The sequence below is a fragment of the Geotrypetes seraphini genome, chromosome 2, assembly GCF_902459505.1.
Source record: "Geotrypetes seraphini chromosome 2, aGeoSer1.1, whole genome shotgun sequence".
NCBI classification, from domain to species: domain Eukaryota; kingdom Metazoa; phylum Chordata; class Amphibia; order Gymnophiona; family Dermophiidae; genus Geotrypetes; species Geotrypetes seraphini.
Genome location: NC_047085.1, coordinates 330,919,502 through 330,940,623, shown reverse-complemented (window position 1 = coordinate 330,940,623; position 21,122 = coordinate 330,919,502). Strand labels below are relative to the sequence as shown.

At 41.7% G+C, this 21,122-nt stretch overlaps 1 protein-coding gene across 3 annotated transcripts in view; it reads left to right on the top strand.

Annotated features, from left to right (window-relative positions):
• Positions 1-21,122, top strand: part of KIAA0895 (KIAA0895 ortholog) — a 106,348-nt gene that overhangs the window by 48,725 nt on the left and 36,501 nt on the right. For all 3 annotated transcript variants that reach the window (XM_033930204.1, XM_033930205.1, XM_033930206.1), the window contains one exon: positions 19,589-19,732. In XM_033930204.1, coding sequence (XP_033786095.1) covers positions 19,589-19,732 — 144 coding nt within the window. The remainder of the gene's footprint in view (positions 1-19,588; positions 19,733-21,122) is intronic.

Genomic DNA, 21,122 nt, shown 5'->3' with positions numbered 1-21,122 from the left:
GCTGCTCCATAACAGGAACAAGTACCCACCTCTTCCATTGGCTCGCTGGAAAGTATGGAGTTGGCAGTCTTCAAGTACCTTCAAGACATTTTCCCTAATCTGCCTGAGGCAAAGGTCCAAGCTGGTGTCTTCATCGGACCACAGATAAAGAAGATCCTGGAGTGCAAGGAATTTCCCAAGAAGCTAACTTGGAAGGAGAAAGCGGCTTGGAGAAGCTTTATCGCAGTGGTTCTTGACTTCCTGGGCAATCACAAGGTCAAAAATTACATAGAGTTGGTTCAAAATCTGATGAGGAATTACAGTAAAATGGATTGTAGGATGCTCAGAGTCTCCATGTCCTTGATGCTCATCATGAGACAGTCAAGGAAAACATGGGAGCATGCTCAGAGGAGCATGGTAAGTGCTTCCACCAGGATATACTGGACTTCAAATGCCGTTACCAAGGACAACATAATGAGAACATGTTGGGAGACTACATCTGGGGGCTGATTTGTGAAAGTGACTTACAATATAATCGAAAATCTAAAAAAAAAAACTACTTCTAAAGGTCATCATTTGAATTTCAAAATAAATACATGTTAAAATTGTGATTCATATTTTGTTTTTTATGCCTTTATAAGAATGAAAAGATGAAATTTCAGTGTTTTAACATAACATAAAATTTTGTTTGTATACCAAGATGCATCGTGAAGTTTGATACAGTTAACAAGAATCCACTAAAGACCATACATAAGTGGTGAGGGTACAAATACAAACAGCCTAGGAGCAAGACAAAATCAGCTCAGATACAATCATGGTAAATTAATACATGGTAAGTATTAGATATATCTGTACATGGAGCATTTACAGTGGTTTGTGGAGGAAGAGCGAGCGTGACACTCGGAGAGAGCACAGGGTTTAATGCTCTGCTAGAAACTTATTGAACAGGTATGTTTTTAAGCTTTATCTAAAATGCATGTACGATGAAGAGGATCCTGTGATAGGCAGTATCTCCTGGCTTAAGTGTGCTGCTTGGTAGGATAGCAGTTTTGTGATCTAAGCTCTTTTAGGCCTTTAATTTGTTTTATTTTTAAATAGGTAAATTGCAAAATTTGACTATTCTGGTCACAAAAGCAAAGTTTTATAGAAATAACAGACAATTTCTGTATTTTTTTTATACATGAGCAATAGGAAATTACATTTGTTGTTAGGTGTCAACTTGTGCTCAAATCCCAATGACTAGATGAATTGCAGCTCTGAAAAGAAATCGGTTTTGTGCTAGTCTGGAAAGGTCCTCTAACATCAACCCCATGGTTGTCCAGACATCTGATTGCAGGTTGCCCTCTTCACCTGCTTCCATTTGATCTTCTCAAACATCCTACACTCCTCCCTCTCAATCAAAATCGGTTAGTAGTTCCATCATTCAGAGAGAAATTTCTTGACCATTCACGTAATTCCATTTTTAGGGCCCCGAGCAATGGAATCTGCTTCCTAGCAATCTGAGACTGCAGACCTTGCTTAATATTTTAAAGAAAGATTTGAAGACTTTTCTATTCAGAGATGCATTCGCTTAAGCAATTGAACCTTTTTCCTCTCCCTTTCTTTTCTATCACAAATAGGAGTTCTTCTCTTGTCCCTTTTTGTTTTGCATTGTATGTTATTTTTATTATTACTACTTTTGCTAAATGGTGGTAATTTTATTGTACACTGATACAAATTTTATTGTAAGCAGCTTAGTTACTTTGTGATTTGCGTGATATATAGAAATTATAAAAACTTGATGTCCTTCTCCAGTGATCTCTCTCTTCTGATGGTGTGACCTAAATAAGACAAATGTAATTTCATCATTTGGGCTTTGAGTTCCCCTCATTTGAAAATTATTTATTGTACATCGTTTTGTAATCCTTGAAAAAAGCAATTTTATCAAATATGAAATAAACTTGAAATAACCAGTTTGATCTCTTCCAGAATAGATTTGTTAGTTCTTCTGGCAATCCATGGCACATCTAAAATCCTTCTCCAGCACCAAAGCGCAAATGAGTCAATCTTCTTTCTATCTTGTTTCCATAGTGTCCAGTTTTCGCACTCATAACTGACCACAGAGAAAATGACTGCATGGACAAGTCTGATCTTTGTTTGGCATGTTACCTCCTTGCCTTTGAATTCGTTGTCGAGAGCCTTCATTGAAGAGTAACCCAAGTGCTTTTCTGCAAAGTATTTCCTCCCTGCTTTGTTTACAGAAGAACCTAGGAGATTGAAATCCTTTACAACTTCTATTCTATCGCCTTCAAAATTTTAGGCATGAGCAATTAGGAAATTACACTTACTGCCCATGAAAAAAAATCATGTTACCTAGTATACGTAATTATTCATCTGTTTTATAGTAAATAGCAGAATCATTCTTTTTACCAATAGCAAGAGAAACTTCATCCCTTGTATTTTTTATGATTCAGTAACTGAAGATGAGCAGCATCTAAATGTGTTTCCTGTAAAAAAAAGTCCAGGAGATAATTTGACAATATAAATCCAAAACTTTGTCCTTTAAGAGATTATTCAAATATTTTGTATTAAAAGATATAATATTTAGAAATTTAGCCAGAGGAGAAAATAAAGACGATCCCAATTAAGACTAAGGAAATCTGAAACAAAAAAGCAGCAAAAAACAACACAATAGATTGGCAACATCATTGGAATGGAAGAATTGCTCTTGAATAAAACATCTAACTGCACAAACAGGTAATAATGCAATTAAGCTTTTCAGAAAGACTTTGACAATGTTCCTCATGAGAGGCTCCTGAGAAAATTAGTCATGGGTTAGGAGGCAGTGGATTAGGAATTGGTTATTGGACAGAAAACAGAGGGTAGGATAAAATGGCCATTTTTCTCAATGGAGGATAGTAAATAGTGGAGTGCTACAGGGGTCTGTACTGGGACCGGTGCTATTTAATATATTTATGAATGATCTGGAGATTGGAATGATGAATGGGTGATTAAATTTGTAGATGACACTAAACTGTTCAAAGTTGTCAAATGCAGATTGTGAAAATTTGCAGGCAGACTTTAGGAAATTGGAAGACTGGGCATTCAAGTGGCAGATGAAATTTAATGTGGACAAATACAAAGTGATGCACATTGGGAAAAATAACTCAAATCACATTTACCAGATGCTAGGGTCTACCTTGGGGGTTAGCGCTCAAGAAAAAGATCTGGGTGTCATTGTAGACAATATGCTGAAACCTTCTACCCAATGTGTAGCAGTGGCTAAAAAAGCAAATGGATGCTAGGAATTATTAGAAAAGGGATAGTAAATAAGACTAAGAATGTTCTAATGGTTCTGAATCTCACTCCATGGTGTGACCTCACCTTGAGTACTGTGTTCAATTCTGGCCTCCATATCTTAAAAAAGATATAGTGTAATTAGAAAAGGTTCAAAGAAAGACGACCAAGATGATAAAGGGGATGGAACTCTTCTTGTATAAGGAAAGGCTAAAGAGGTTAGGACTCTTCAGCTTGGAAAAGAGATGGCTGAAGGGGAGATATGATTGAAGTCTACAAAATCCTGAGTGGTGTAGAACAGGTACAAATGGATTTTTTTAAAAAATTTATTTATTTATTTTTTTTACTCCATCAAAAATTACAAAGACTGGGGGACACTCAATGAAGTTACAGGTAAATATTTTTAAAACCAATAGGAGGAAATATTTTTTTACTCGGAGAATAGTTAAGCTCTGGAACACATTGCCAGAGTATGTGGTTTTAAAAAAGGTTTGGACAAGTCCCTGGAGGAAAAGTCTACTATTGAGACAGACATGGAAAAGCCATTGCTTGCCTTGGATTGTTAGCATGGAATTTTGCTACTATTTGGGTGTTTGCCAGGTACTTTTGACTTGGATTGGCCACTGTGGAAAAAAGGATACCGGGCTAGATGGATCAACAGTCTGACCCAGTATGTCTATTCTTAGATTCTTATTAAACTCCATTCTGTATTAAAGAAAAGAATAAGTAATACAGATTGGTAATTTTAATATGAAGGATAAATTTGAATATTTGGTGCAAAGAGATATTGTAAATTTGTGACAGAATAAAGTTCCTGTCACAAGCCAGCAGAGGGAGCCTGAGCAGTGAAGTGTGTGGAGCTAATTTGCTTAAGAGCTGCAAAGGCACTTGGAAGCTGTCCACTTACCCTGAGTTGAAAAGGGTGCTGAAAAGAACAGCTCCAGGACAGAGAGTTGGGAAAAATAGAAGCTCCTTTGGGAGCCAGACAACCCCTCAAGGGGAGGAATTCTGGCTCTGGCCCAACCTTTGGTAAGACTGGCCTGCCTGGTAGAGCTTGGAGTTCAAGGAGGGCTCAAGCATGACGATTGGCAGGGGGTCTGGTGGATGTGAGTGATCAGGGGAATGAGTGACAGGAAGAGTCCTCACATAGAGCAACTGATGGACTGGAAGTAATCCTTAGGAAGAGCCCTTAGAGAGAGACTGACTGGGAAGGAGTCCTCAGTGCATGTGTCTGGGAAAAGACAAATAAGGGACTGGGAGAGACCTCAGTGCAGGTGTCCAGAATAAGTCGACTTAAGTGACTGCGAGGGGACCTGGAAGAAAGAGTAGCCGGAAAGCCCGGTAGAGCCTGTAGTCTAGGGGGACTCAGGCTTGACAACTGGTGGTGGAACCAAAGTGTCCAGGACCCATGGGGATCCAAGAGGCTGGGGAGTAAGGGACCGGTGGTGGCCTCAAAAGAAGCAGGAAGATTCCAAGGCTGAGGGGTACTGGTGAGTGACTGGCAGAGAGACTAGCAGGACCAGTGGCGACCTGTGGAAATACTGATAAATGCCACCAGGAAACCGCCAGAAGACTCTCTAGGAAGCAGTCTGATAGACCCATGAGAACATTGGCCAAAGGTCTGGCAAGCGACTGGCAGAGAGTATACCTGAAGGGCCAGTGATGGTCAGGGAGGACCCAGAGAAGACCTGGTGATGATCAGGAGGACCTAGGAGGACCTGGTCATGTATTTTAACAGTATGTGTTTGTTCTAACAATGTTGTTGTATTCTAGGAGTGCCCAGGAAAAGACCAGAAGTACCTTGGTATGTTGTGAGATGTGTGTTTACCGCTTGGCCTGATCACATGATCACAAAATTATGAAAATAAAAATGACAGTTGCTAACTAGAAAAGAATAGATGAAGTGTAAATATTACTACTACTACTATTTATTATTTCTGTAGTACATTTAACAAGCAGTAGATGGTCCCTGCTCAGTAGAGCTTACAATCTAATTTGGACAGACAGACAGGACATATAAGATTGGGGAGTTTCTTACAGAGAGAATGATAGGATAATCACCTGCAAGCTCATCTTTGGGTTAATGGTATAAGATCAGAGATTTTTACAATTGGGAGAAGAACCAGATAAGACTGGCCCTTGAGAATGAGAAAGTTATAAGGAAACAGATATGATGATTTATATTAAAGAAAAGGGAGTACAGAGAAATGGAAAAAGTGGGAGGGGAGAGGAAGAACTGATGGGAGAGGAAAATTAAAAATAAAATAGCTAGATTAAAATAAATCAGAAGATTTTTTGATATGAAAAGTAATGCAAGACTAAAATCTAAAATTAGAATAAATTAGCAATTCAATCTTTTTTTAAATACAGCATGTTTCTGAAGTGAGATGTAAGATCACTAAAACTGCAAGCAATTAAAGAGCCTAAGGCAAAGTCTTACAGAGATAAGGTCAAATCCACATTCCATATATTGCTGGAAAGCCTCTGGATCCTCAAAAGATTTTGTGGTATTGTTGATTGTGATTTTCATGCTGGCTGGAAAGAATAGACTAAATTTGGCATCAATCCTCTTCAGAAATCTCATTGTCGATTTGGCTTTAACTAATTGAAGAATTTGAAAAGTGTGCTGATATCACAGAGATTTCACCACAACAGTATGAGGATATTTTGTGTTCTGAATAATGAAAGATGGAGCACAGTGAGCATGTTCAAATTTCACTTGATGAGATTTAAATCTAGTATCTTCGGAATTCAATTCTCTAGATATTAAATTGTTATCCCCTTCAGATTTTTCAGGAAGGCCCAGGTTGCGAAAATTATTCCTCCTTTAATGAATGTTGAGGTCTTCTAAATCATGTTCCAAAATTTGGATGGATTTCTGCAAGCACAGGAGGGCCTATAGTTGAATATCATATGTTTAAATTCTTTTGTTAGCATATCATATGTATCAATTCTATTGACTTGAACAGAAATCACGCTGAGTTGTTTGTTATTCAGTGTCTTTTTAAGTTATGCAAGTTTGTATTGGTAGAAGTTGATGGATAGGATTCGCTTTAAGCTATTACTAACCATTTATATGTGCTTGCACAACTTGGCTCCTAAACATCTTGTTGAGAGCATTGTGCCACGTGTTCCATCTCGTCCACTTTGATTTGCAGAACAATTAGAGCTTCAAATTCCATCTGTAAAAGAGCTGAGGCTAACAATAGTATATTCCATTGTATAGGGCAGGGGTGCCCAAAAGGTCAATCGTGATCAACCAGTAGATCATGAAGGCAATGCGAGTCGATCACGGAACCCATCCCGTTCTACCTGCTTCCTGACGCCGTAAACAGGATGCAGAAGCGCCAGGCTGACCAGCCTTCCTTTCTGACGTCAATTCTGACGTTGGAGAGGAAGTTCCGGGCCAGCCAATCGCTGCCTGGCTGGCCCGGAACTTCTTCTCTGAATTCAGATTTGGGGGCCTGTTCCCTGATGGCTTGGGGGAGGGCAGGGAGAAAGAAAAACAAAGAAAGAAAGGGGGACAAGGAGACAGAAAGAAAGGGGGGACAGGGAGACAGAAAGAAGGGAAACAGAAAGAAAGAAAAGGGGCATGGAGAGAGGAAAAAAAATTGGGGGGAGGGAATGAGGTCTGGAGGAGAGGAAGCATACAGGAGGCTGAAAGAAGGGAAGAAATATTGGATGCACAGTCAGAAGAAGAAAGTGCAACCAGAGACTCATGAAATCACCAGACAACAAAGGTAGGAAAAATGATTTTATTTTCAATTTAGTGATCAAAATGTTTCCGTTTTGAGAATTTATATCTGCTGTCTATATTTTGCACGATGGCCCCCTTTTATTAAACCGCAATAGCGTTTTTTAGCGCAGGGAGCCTATGAGCGTTGAGAGCAGCGCAGGGCATTCAGCGCAGCTCCCTGTGCTAAAAAACGCTATTGCGGTTTAGTAAAAAGAGAAGGGGTATATTTGTCTATTTTTGTATAGTTGTTACTGAGGTGACATTGCTTAAAGTCATCTGCCTTGACCTCTTTGAAAAAACCCCAAAAGATAAATGATAATTAACATTTTCTCTGCGTACAGTGTGCTTTGTGTTTTTTAAAATTTTATTGTTGGTAGATCATTTTGACTTGGTCATTTTAAAAATAGCTCACAAGCCCAAAAAGTGTGGGCACATTTGTCGGCAACAGAACATACAGAATTTTAAAAGACTGCTTAAATGGCATCTTTTTTGCCAGATGAAATACAGGGTATGAGACTGTGTGGTTAATGAGGAAGAGATGATGACAATAAGGTGCTTAGTCGCCTATGTATCTTTTTGTTTGTATTTTTGCTTTGTTTTATGGGTGTATTTATTGTCGATCTTGTAGGTAAGTGTGTAACCCGCCCTGGGTAAGGGTAGGATATAAATAAATAAGCCAAACCAAGTTCAAACAAGGTTTCTTTGTTTTCAACAATCATACAGTATCTTCAGTTTGCTGTAATTCTTGCAGCATTCTTTGAAGCAAATCATTATCTTTATTTTCATGTTCAGATTTGTATAGTGATGGGGTTTCAGGTTTCCTCTTAGCACCATGATTATGGAATTTAAAGTTTTCAAGTTTGGTATGCTTCGAAGTGGCCATTGATCCAGAATCAGAAAACCTGAAATAATAAACTCAAAAATAACAATCTGAGGAAGGACGCAAAAAATAACAACAGGAAGGAGCAAAGAAACAATTCTAAGTCGCCATATTTGGTGCTGCTCATGAGTGCCTCCCTCCCCCCTCCCTATTTCAACTTATGTTTATCTTCAGCATATTCTTCCTCTTCACCTTTGAGTTTTACAATGTATGGAAATAAAATAAAAAAATAAAAAAAATATACAAGGAAATAACCATTAATTCTCAAAGTCCACAATGCAGGAAAGGTAATCGAGAGGAAATGTTTAGGGTGAAAAAAAGGAGACAACTTTAAGCAAACAAGCAGTGATGAGCACTCCTCAAAAATATGTACAGCAGACCCTCAATATTCACGGGGGTTAGGGGCAGAGCTGGCTCGTGAATATTGAAATATTGCAGATAACTTTCAGGGCCGACTCTGACCCACCTCCGCATCCTGGACCTTCCCCAGACCTTACCTGGTGGTTTAGTGGCGATGCACGGCAGGATCGATAGTCCTAAACTCCTGCCCCGTGCAGAGCTGTCATCAAAATGGCTGCTGTGAGTTCCCGTTGTAGTTTTGAGACTACAACGGGAACTTACAGCAGCCATTTTGATGACGGCTGTGCATGGGGCAGGAGCATAGGACGATCGATCCTGCCCCGCATCACCGCTAGACCACCAGGTAAGGTCTGAGATGTAGCATTTCTAAAAAATAAAAAATTCACAAATAACCGAATCCGCAGGTACTGAAACTGTGGATTCGGAGGGGGTACTGTATATTCAATATTACATGGTTTCTAGTTTATCTGGTGAACTAGTGACGAACCTCCTAATACTAATAAAGTCAGAGAGCTGAGAGGGTTCAAAAAACATATGTACCAGGATGGGAAAAAATGCACTGCATTAACTGTGCATTTGCTTCTCATGTCTGTTTACCAGTAATCGGTATAAGGTTTGGCGATAGCAGTGCTGTATGATGATAAACTTTTGACCTTAATGTTGGGAAGTTGTCTGCACATGGGCAAGTTATGAGTTGTCAAGAGAACAGATTAGTGTGTGCAGACTTGATGGCTCCTGAGCAAATGCCAAGAATCCCTTTCACAAGGATTGGGTAGGGGGGACGCTAGGAGTTGATAGAAGTCGAGCACGAGTGAAGCTAGGAGAATTCCTGGATCTCTGGAATGGGAGGGCTATTGGGAATATCTTGACCTCAAAAGAGATTTTTGACCATGTTTGTGGCATGAATTTTTGTTGGTTTTTTTTGGGGGGTGGTCTACCATTGGATCATCCATCCAACATGGAGGATTTTTACATCTGAGCATAACAACTGAGATATTAGCTGCCGAGGAGATATTGTAACTTTCAAAACTGTTCAATTAAGAGCCCTTTCAATCAGTTGGAAGAGTAAAGTTTGGGTTTTGGACTTCAATACTGTGGTGTGGTCTACCTTAATGAAACATACAGGGGGAGTAACAACAATAGAGGAAATAGCTAATAACTTTCCACTAGGAAGACGATAGGGTAAACACGGAAGAGATACCCAAAATACTGAGAATATGATAAAAAAGTACAGATAACTAGAGGTGTGTAAATCTAGGATGAGCATAATACATGATACTGGTATTAAGCATGTAAGTATCCCAGAAAATAAGACACTGACTTATATTAAATTTGGGCGCAAAAAAGGCACTAAGTCTTATTTTCAGGGTAGGTCTTCTTTTTTTCATGTATAATGATCATCTCTCCCTTCCTCTCCTCCACCCCAATTCTTCCTATTTCTTTCTCTCCCTCACATGTGCAGCATCTTTCCTCCCCTCTCACCCATCCCCCTTGTGTAGTGTCTTTCTATCCCTCCCTCCCATCCCTTGAGCAGCAGAACCCTTGCAGCTTGTATCCCCCGCCCGCTGCCGCGCTCCCGCCCCACCGACCCTTCCATTTCTCCCGCCAACCACGAGACCAAATGGCAGTGTCACAGCAATGTAGACAGGCTGTTTCGCGGCCTTCTCCTGCCCGGGCGCGTGTGCCGCGTTGCTGATGACATCATCAGTGATGCTGCCGTTTGTTACAAGGTACAGTATTTCTGTCTTGTGGTTGGCAGGAGAGATGGCAGGGGGGTGCGCGGGGAAGAGCTGCTGCCTGTGACTAGGGCTTATTTTCGGGGGTAGGGCTTATATTAAGACCTACTCCAAAAATCATGCTAGGTCTTATTTTCAGGGAAACATGATAAGTAGTTTTTAAAATGAATATAGGAAACAATACTAGTATTATTTGTGTGTATATACATAGGATGAATGTATTAACAATCTCTGAAGCAGTGCAAAAAAACCACTTAAAGATAGCTGAGAGTCTGCTCAAATGGAAGAAAAAGCCTCAGGTTTTATTGGCAGAGCTCAAGCTCAAACCACTACCTCCACATCATTGGCTAAAACACTTCCAAAGAGTGACAACTCGCTGTTGAGGTTTAAAATAATTAAGGACTCTAATATTTTGCAACTGAAACCACAGTGAGTGTTTAAAGCAGCCGTTAAAATGCCATAGGGCTAGACAACACTAACCCTCCGATTCATGTGCGATTGGAGGTAGGCTGACCAATTCACCAACCATCTGCATGCAAATGGTGGCGATCGGAAGCACGCCCCCAATCGACTGCACGGATCGCTAGAGTCCTGACAGGAGAAGCAGCCTCCTGTCACTGCTGTCAGGGCTTCTGATGGCTTTTTTAATTTTTTAAAAATCGGGCAGATATTTTGCCCCCCCCCTCCCAACAAGTGCCCCTTCCCCTAATGAAAAAAATCAACCCTGCTTTTAAATTTATGGCAGGAGGGCTAATTTGACCTTGCTTGAATCTTCACAGAGCTGTAAAAGTAATTAAATAATCTGTGTCACTTTCTAACCTATTGTTTTTAAAGGATAGCATTCATTATAAATGTTTACATACTGACGGTGTTGTGCTCACGATCTCACCAGTGTCCTGCATGCTGAACCTCAGCGTCTCAGTTTTCAAAGGGTGAAGGGGACATGAGGTGCCCATGGTAGTTTGTGGACCCCGTGTTCAGACAGGCAAAGTTTCTAGACTTAAAACATCTGAGTAACCCTGATGTATTGTTAGTTTCGTGGGGGGGAGGTAGGCACAACTATTTCTTTTTTCCTTCATAATTATGTAAATGATCCAATATAGCTGATAGGAATTGTTGCTATGATGACGCTTCTTTCTTTGAAAGTGTTTGAAAAGCTTAGAAAAGAAGACCCACAAATAAATACTGTAGTGATCCTGTCTACGTGCAACCAAGGAGCAGCCCTTTATCTGTAGCTTGATTTATTAACAGGAAAGTATCGTACACACCTTATGAATTCAGTTGTTCTATATAGAAGTTGTTTAGGTTAGGCTATGTGCAGTGTTTTCCCCAGAAATTTTTTCCAGCCGGGTGGCATGAAAAAGTAGCTGGGTGGGGCGGGATGGGGAAATTTGGTGGTGGGGAAAATTAACCCCCTCTTTTACTAAGGTGCGCTAGCATTTTTAGCGCGCGCAAACCCCTGCGCTACGTGGGAAAACTAGCGCCAGCTCAATGCTGGCGTTAGCATCTAGCGCGCATGGCAATTCCTCCGCGCGCTAAGCGCACACTAAAACCACTATCGGAACTTAGTAAAAGGAGCCCTAAATGTATACTATTTTTATTAGTTAATTATTATTATTATTTTCCAATGCTCAATATGACTTCCTTTTTTAAGGTTTGACACTTGTGCCAGAATATTTTTACTAAATTTAAGAAGTATTTGCCGTCTTTCAAATGGTATAGAGGTCTAAAAAAGGGAAAGGCATTAATGAAGTCATTAGGTTCAATCTAGCCATTTATTTCTGCATGAATTTAAACAACTAAAAAAAAAAGATAAATATAGCTCATCCAGTCATACAAGAAATGACTGTACAGCAGGGGTGCCCACACTTTTTGGGCTTGCGAGCTACTTTTAAAATGACCAAGTCAAAATGATCTACCAACAATAAAATTAAAAAAAAACCCACAAAGCACACTGTACGCAGAGAAAATGTTAATTATCATTTATATTCCGCGGGTTTTCAAAGAGGTCAAGGCAGACGATGCTATGCAATGTCACCTCAGGAACAACTATACAAAAATAGACAAATATACCCCCTCCCTTTTTACTAAATTGTAATACTGGTTTTTAGAGCAGGGAGATGCACTGAATGCCCTGCGCTGCTCTCGATGCTCATAGGCTCCCTGCGCTAAAAAACGCTATTGCGGTTTAGTAAAAGGGGGCCATAGTGCAAAATATAGACAGCAGATATAAATTCTTAAAACAGACATATTTTGATCACTAAACTGAAAATAAAATCATTTTTCCTACCTTTTTGTCTGGTGATTTCATGAGTCTCTGTTTGCACTTCCTTCTTCTGACTATAAATCCAATATTTTTTTCTTTCTGTCTCTCTTTCTTTCTCTCACCCCCTGCCCCCCCCCCCCAAGCCATCGCGCCAATTTCTCCACTTCCCTGATTCTTTCCCTACCCCCTAAGCCACCATGCCGATTTCTCCCTGCTTCCACGAGCCAGACCAGGAATGTACAAGTGCTGGACTCACAAGACTTCACCTCTGATGTCAATTCTTACGACGGAGAGGAAGAGCCAGGCAGCGATTGGCTGGCCCAGAACTTCCTCTCTGACGTCAGAGGTGAAGTCTTATGAGTCCGGCGCTTGTACATGCCTGGCCTGGCTCAGGGAGGCAGGAAGAAAAAGATTGCCAAGGCAACGCGATCGACTCACATTGCCTTTGTGATCTACTGGTCGATCGCGCTCGACAATTTGGGCACCCCTGCTGTTATGGTATGGTATCCTGTCCTGACCTGAGGAAAGGGGTTTAGTCCCCAAAAAACTGCCTTATTTCCATTTCCTATTTATAAACTTTAATCAATAGATACAATACTACTTGATTCTACGTAAAGCAACAAAAAAAATTTTTTCTACCTTTTGTCGTTTCTGCTTTAATCATCTTGTCTTCACTCTTCTTTCTAGCCAGCATCTGTCCGCTCTGTCTTCCATGCAGCATCAGCCCCTTCCATCCACTGTCCACCCTCTCCCTGTTCCATATGACATCTTCCCTCTTTTTATGCTCCTTCAATAAACTGTCTATCCTGTGCCCCTTCTCTTCTCCTTTGTACATGATTGATTTCAGCTCTACCACCTCTCCATTTTTCTCTCTCTGTCAACACCCCGTCCCCTATGCTCTGGGAACTCTCTCTTCTCCTTTCTTTCCTTTGCACCCCACAGTCTGGTATCTTCCCTTCCCTGATTCTCTGGCATCTCACTTCTTTCCTTTTCTTCCATCTCTCCCTCCATGCTCTGACATCTTCTTCTTCCTTTCCCCCTGGTTTGGCATACTTTCCTCCTTCCCTCCAATCCCTGGCATCTCGTTTCATTCCCTCCTTCATCTTCTTTCTCCCTCCTGTTGGGTGCAGCAAGTCTCTCCCCCTCTGCTCCCTTTCCTCCTTCTGTCACCCAAGGCCTGGCGTCATGAACTTCTTCAGGCAGCAGCATTCACAATTCGCTGCTGTTGCCAGCTTCGGGCCTTCTTCTCTGTCGGGTCCTGCCTTCATAGAAACAGAAGTAGGCAGGACCCGGCAGAGAGGAAGGCCTGAAGCTGGCAACAGCAGTGAATTGTAAATGCTGTTGCTAGCCGAAGAAGTTCATGATGCCAGGCTGAGTACCCGGGGCAGACTGCTACTCTCCCCCCCCCCCCACAACCTTCCTATCTCTTCCTCCCTCCCATCACGAGACTCTAAACAGCACTGCTCTACTCTAAGCAGGCTGCTTCAGGGCTTTCTCCTGCCGTGATTCCCTCTGGCACGTCACTGATGAGGGAAGGAGGGAGAGATAGGAGGGTCAGATCGGGTTGGGGGGGTGCCCGGGATGATGAGGCTGCTGCTGCCAGCGAATCCAGCAAGGGTGAGGCCCCAAAGCACAGCACTGGTGGGACCCCCTGACCATTTCAGGCCCTAGGCCTGTGCCTACTGGGCCTATCCTTTAATCCGGCCCTGCTTCCCCTCCTCCCCATATGCCTTGACATCTCTCTCTTCCATTCCATGGTATGGTATCTCCTTTCCCTCCCTCCCATGGTCTTTGCATTTCTTTCCTCCTTTTCCTGATCTTCCTTCTCCCTCCTTCCCTCTCTCTCCCCAATTGGGTGCAGCAGCATTTCTCTTCCCCTCCCCCATTAGGTACAGCAGTATCATCAGCATTTCTCTTTCCTCCCCCCAATTTGGTACAGCAGAAGCAGCATTTCTCTTCACCCTCCCCCCTAATGGTGTGCAGCAGCATGACTCTTCCCCCTCCCCCTATTGGGTACAGCAGCATCATCATCAGCATTTCTCTTAAACCCCCCCACACACACAATTGGGTACAGCAGAAGCACCAGCATTTATCTTCCCCCTCCCCCTCTAATTGGGTACAGCAGCATTTCTCCTCCCATTAACCCCCCCCCGTCTCACACACCCGGCAGATTCGCTACAGACAAAGGCAAGTTGCAAGTTTCCCTTCGTCGCTGACCTATCTCCCAAAGGTCAGCGACAGAGGGAAGCTTACAACTTGCTGCTCTTGCTTACTTCGAGCCTTTCTCGTTGCCGGGTCCTGCCTTTGCGGAAACAGAAAGTAGGCAGGACCCGGCAGCGAGAAAGGCCTGAAGTAAGCAAGAGTAAGTAAGCTTCCCTCCGTGGCAGGCCTATCTCCCGCATGCTCCGGTGCTCTAATGGTCCGTGCCGGCTTCTCTTCTCTACCCCCCCCCCCCCCCGACGTAACTTCTGGTTTCGGAGGGAAGCCGGGTTCGAGTCGCTTGCTGGGTTTTGTTTATTTTAAAGTCCGGCGGGAGTCTTTCGGCGGCTCTTCAGGCTGCGCGTTAAGCAGTGGTGGCAGCAGGATTCGGCAGATGACAGCCGGGCGGTAATCTAAATTTGCTGGGCGGAGCGCCCGGCTGAAAAGCGCTGGGGTGAACACTAGCTATGTGCATGAAACAATATGTGACTGTAACATAAGAAGCAGCAGAGTACAGTCAGTTAATCAGAAAGAGCAGCAAAGAGATAAGTGACATTTTTGATGCATTACAATAAATAGAACTATAATTCAAACGAGGATGAAATTTCAGTTTGGCTCTTCTGAATTGAAACCATTAAAAACATTTAGTTAAGATTTAAGGTTGCCCTTTGAGGCCTTTAATAAGTAATATTTCAGAAATTTTCTCCTATTTTATTCTCTGAGGTAGAATTCCATAGCAATTACGGTAAAACTCAATGTACTTGTAATCCTTGTCCTTAGAACTTTGTTTAATACCAAGATAAATCTTTAATATTTATTCTCCTGAAGTCCTCCTATCCAAATTGATAGGGTTGCATGTTTAACCTCCAAGGCTCAGGCACAGTTTTCTTTGTGTTAGCCTCGATGAAATCAGTCTGAGTGGCATTCTAAAATCACTTTACTGTCCCATGATACAGTGACATTTTAGTGTATGAGTTAAAGGTCTTCAAGTTACATCTGCTATAGCAAGCAAAAACTTAGCCAACTTTTACAAAATTTATAAATAAAACTGTGATCTTTTCAATATTTTAAAATATTGATTAAAACTCATCATTAGAAATCAAATTGCATTTCAATGATGTCATCAGCTACTCCAAAGTTGTCAAAACATAATTATAAAAATGCTACAAACACTTCATCTGAACTAAAACATAAAAAAAGTTTTAAAAAGCAGTGCTATTTTCTCATATGTCTCATATAATGAATGGTGGAATACAGTCCGTTTATATGCTCGATATGAAAGGGTTGGCTGCTGAACGTAACAATTCACTTCAGAGGTTCACAAAAATGTGGGCACTGTTGACATGTACTATGATGACTAATTTACCCCTCTTCTGTCCCGGCGAGCCAGATCCATAAATAAACAACTTAATATATTAACTCATCCTATATTGCACAGTCTACAATATAGTCTTGAGTGATACTTACATATAAACTTTACATACTCTTATGATTGTGAGTCTACTTCTGTTAGAAACACACAGCTGACTAGTTCGTTAGTTTGGTTAAGTTGTATTTTGCCTTATTGTTCTTATTGCTATGTCATTGACCGTATATATGTACATTCTGTTGTGTAATATCATTGGTAATAGGTCACTGACTGTTATAATTTTAAAATACAGTAGTACCTTGGTTTATGAGCATAATTCGTTCCAGAAGCATGCTCGTAATCCAAAGTACTTGTATATCAAAGCACATGTCCCCATAGGCCACAATGTAAACTGAAACAATTCGTTCCACAACCAAGGTTTACTATGGTGGCCCAGGGGTGGGTACCTGCCTGTGGATGCTGCAGCCCTTGCAGTGTGTTGGCTTCCTTTCCTCGGGGTCCCCGTGCGGCTCTCCTCCCTCTTCGTCCACCAGCGCCTCCCGGCTTCCAATTCAAGCCAGCCGCCATCCTCCAGACGCATGCGCAGGACCTCTCAACTCCCCCGTCAAGCTGGCACCACTCCAACAACACGCGCACCACGTACAAGCACACAGGACATCTTGCATGCTTGTACATGGTGCGCGTGTTGTTGGAGCTTGACGGAGGAGTTGAGAGGTCCTGCGCATGCATCTGGGGGATGGCGGCCGGCTTGAATCGGAAGCTGGGAGGCGCTGGTGGACGGCAGAGGCATCGGCCGAAGAGGGAGGAGAGCCGCACGGGGACCCCGAGGAAAGGAAGCCACCACGCTGCAAGGGCTGCAGCACCCACAGGCAGGTACCCACCCCTGGGCCACCATAGTGAGAGCTCGTGTAGTGAGTCAACACTCGTTTTGCGAGACGAAAGTTTGCTGAGTGTTTTGCTCGTCTTGCAAAACACTCGCAAACCGCGTTACTCGCAAACCGAGGTTCCACTGTACCAATAAAGATGATTGTACTAAAAAATAAAAAAAAAGCAGTGCTCCAACAATTATGCTAAAAACTATAATCAAAAACATCATAAAATACCCTCAATACAAGGGAAACCAATACGGAATATGTGAATGAAGGAATGAAATGACATATCTAGGGTATGTGATACCTGGGGCTGTTCAATTTTTACCTCTTTCCCCTATAACAAGGGATTGGAGGAATACCCCTAGGACCGCCCCCTTTGGTTTGCCTGCCTGGAAAATACCCATTACAGGTAAGTAACTGTGCTATATGAGCATTGCATAATAATGTTTTGCTCATTTTACCTCTATTCTACGACAACTCTATAAAATAAGGAACTACTTTCCAGTCCAACTTTGCCCAACTACTCTATGCCTTAATACTGTCCCGCATGGATTACTACAATGCGGTATTCAGTGCTCTTACGGCAAAGAACGTACATCGAGTTCAGTGTGTTCAAAATATGGCAGTTGAGCTTCTAAAAAACTTCCGTGTCCGCAACCCTGTCTCCCAAGCTCTAGCATCTGCTCACTGGCTACCCGTAGCTAAACGTTGTGTCTTCAAGGGCCTGATTCTAGCTTTCAAATCCTTGCACGATATGGCACTGAGCTATGTGATGGCTAAGCTTCCTCTGCTCCTAGGCTGAAATACGCCTCAAAACGCCCCCTGGTTGTGCCCTGCAACTGCAAACCGCCAAACAATGTTCCTACTCCCACTACATACCGAGCCACTGGAATCGAGTGCCCCTGCAGATCAGATCCCTTGAAGGACTCCTCAACTTTAGGAAAGCAATAAAAACATACCTCTTCACCTAACCCCTGCCCTTGACTGATTGACTACAAAGAAATGTACATTGGTACCAGAAGCAGTTATGTCACCTAAGAAAATCTGGTATTATAAACTATGGCAAATCCAACCTATAAACTGTCTGTCTGTCAATTAGGATAAAATTTGTACTGTAGAATAACCAGTAAACTGTATATTAGTATTAGACCCTAAATATGTGTTTAGTTAGAAAAACTTGTATTGGAAACATGTACTGAAATATTGGCTAATCTAGTGTAAATTGTAACCTGTTAACTATATACTATGTATGTTAAACCTGTAATCCATTCTGGGCTCTTTGGGGACAACGGGATAGAAATCGAAATAAATAAATTTTATGTTTCTACACAGCCCTGTAACAATCCTTCAGGGCTAGCAATCAATGCTTATGCTATAAGCTCTCACACCGCCTAACTTGCCACTTCAACATCTGCAGCCCTGCTTGATGCCATCACATATTAAAGTCTCTAAATCTACTAACCTGAAAAATGGAGCCACTTCATCGAATGCTGCAATTAAAGTAATCATCCCAACATTGGCCTGTTCCTCCAGTGGCATTAATATAAAATCTTACATAAAGGTGGCATAGTTTGGGGGTCACCCCCCTCCCAAGAAAAAAAGTGCATATACTTTTGATGGTGACTCTTCACTCGTAGCACCCAGTACCACAAAAATTGAGAATAATTGTTTGATGGTCCAACCATGATAATACTCGACAAGCTACTCTACATACAAAGTAGCAAAGATACAAGAAAAAACTAGTTCTAAAAAATATCTACCAGAGTGTATCAAGACATTAACCTATTGAACTAAATCCAATCCATTTAAAAATGAATGAAATACCTTAGCTTGGTAGATCTGCAAATCATTAATATACATATTAAAATCCCCCCCCCAAAAAAAAATATCAGAAAAAGAAACTACTAACGCTGAAATTTGCTCAACAGCTTCCCACATGCCAACTGGAAGATTAGAGGGACAATAAAATAATTCTATATATAACTGTCGTGGTGAGGTCAATTTAAACAAAATAAATTCTTTATATGGAAGTGAGACAGTAGAAAGTTCCACAACTGGATTATTATAAAAAATAGCTAACCCATTTTGCTGCTGTGCTGACCACATATATGATGATATGGAGTACCCAAGTGGAGTCCTCTGCGTTAAGTAAAACTCCTCCCCAGGCCTCAACCAAGTTTCTGTAAGGCAGAAAATATCTGGGAATTATCTTCAAACAATGCATAAATCAATCCAGTCTTAGTTTTCCATGATCCACAGTTATGTAGTAACAATTTTAATGAAAAGTCCCCCAAAAACCTAGACCGAAACAAAGACTTAGATAGTAGGGAATCAAATAAGTCCCCTGAAAAATGTGATGGTATCAATGGGCCACACAATGCACCTACCTAACAAGTATTAACAAACCTGCACCAATATTAAACCTGACTCCCTTGAGCCAACTGATCCCTAATGTACCAGCTAATAGAATCCAACAGTAACCAGAACCACTCAATCCAGCTACTCATACCTCCAAATCTCATACCCCCATCGCTCATCCCAAGGAGCTTGACCTACTCCTTAGATGCACACCACTGCAGTGTGGTTGCTGCTAGCATGCTTCCTTTTAAAATCCTCAGTTCTTATGTTCTGCAGCCACGTGACAATCCCAATAGGACAAACTGCTAGAGTAGCTATTCTGAATATATTTGCAAAATGCAGTATTTAAAATCGCTAAAATTCTGGTTAATGAAACTTTGGGTATACAACCCATGATCTCACAGGTCGCATAAAATTCAGTGGTGAACTGCAGGCTGCCCAGTGCCCACCCCTGTCCTAAGGTCATTAAAATGCAGTGGACTCTTCCTGTAGAGAAGGCTTTTAATTCTCCAAGTGCTACTGCTGTGGCATTGCTTATATCTTTTTCTGTTTTATAGGCTATCAACATAATGGTGCTGACTTTGGAGAAATATGGAAGTTATGAAAAGTTTGAACAAGTCACTGGAGGAAACCTTCTTCCCAAAAATCGCATCTGGCTTCATGTCAGAAAATACATGGAGAGAGAGCATTGCCTTGGGGAGGTAAGAACCACTCTGGACTTGACACACTGGCAACTGGTTAAACTGAAGAAGCACATAAATGCAAACTCCCTCTTGTCTGTTCAGAAAATTTTTATCTTTTAACATATTTTTCTTAAAATTGTAACATCAAGATACTATAGTGAGAAAGCGACACTTATGCCTGTTCCCTATTTAAGATGTTCATTTTTGTAAAGTGTGCATCTATGTATAGTGCTTCTGGGAGAATTCTTTGCATCTGCACAGGCAAGGACATGTGGCATTCCTTGATTCTTCTCCCCTCGCCCCTCCCCCCCCCCCCCCGAGATTGCCGAGCAGCAAGAAGAGAAGGAAGTAAACGGAACTGTTTGTTTGAACCATGTGGACCTCTGTAGATTCCCAAAGTTCGAATGAACAGTCAGGAAGTTATTGCATATTGAAGAGTGTGGCCAAGTCGGGGGCAGGTTCCTGGATTGTGACTGTATTAGAAGTAATATATTTACTGTGGCTAGGAATGTATGGGGTGCTGAAACATGAGAGATTATTATTCTCCTTATATGTATATAAATGAAAAGATTTTGACTTTCATGTTTGTGCCACATTTGTGCATGGTCCTGTAGCCAGTTGTGAGCCACGCTATCACTTCCCCCCACCCCACATTAAACTTCCAAATGAAATTCACACAGGCGTAAACTACAGTCATTTGATTTTTTTACTTAGCCTGATATACAGATGTTTATCCCAGGACAAGCAGGCAGCATATTCCCATTTTCTGAAGATTTTACCATCTTTTTACCCGGATATCTCTGCCACTCGTCTTTCAGAATTTAAACTCATCCTTAAGACTCTTTCTCAATTACGACTCTTCATGTTACAAGCCTCATATGATGCATTTGAACTCTCGTCTCGAGTATCGGCCTTTGCTGTAGCCATGCGTCGTTTAGCATGGTTACGTATTGTGGACATGGATCCCAACCTTCAAGATAGATTGGCAAATCTACCTTGTCAGGGAAATGAATTATTTGATGACTCTATTGAGGCAGCTACCAAGCGTCTTTCAGAACATGAATGCTCTTTTGCTTCCCTCATTCAACCAAAACCTAAACCTGCACCAACTAGAGGTTTCAAACAGACTCCACGTCGTTATCCTCAGAAAACGACTCCTGCTTTTTCAAGACCTCCTCCTCGTCGTCCTCCTCAACAACAGCGACAACAAAAATCTCAGACTCCTGCTGCCACCAAGCCTGCTCAGTCTTTTTGACAATCTCGACATGAGCATTCAAATTTCTCTGTTTCCAAATTCTCCCCTCCCCATAGGGGGTCGCCTTTCCACATTTTATCACCAGTGGAAGCTCATTACATCAGATCTCTGGGTGCTTACCATCCTACGAGAGGGATACTCTCTTCGGCTCCT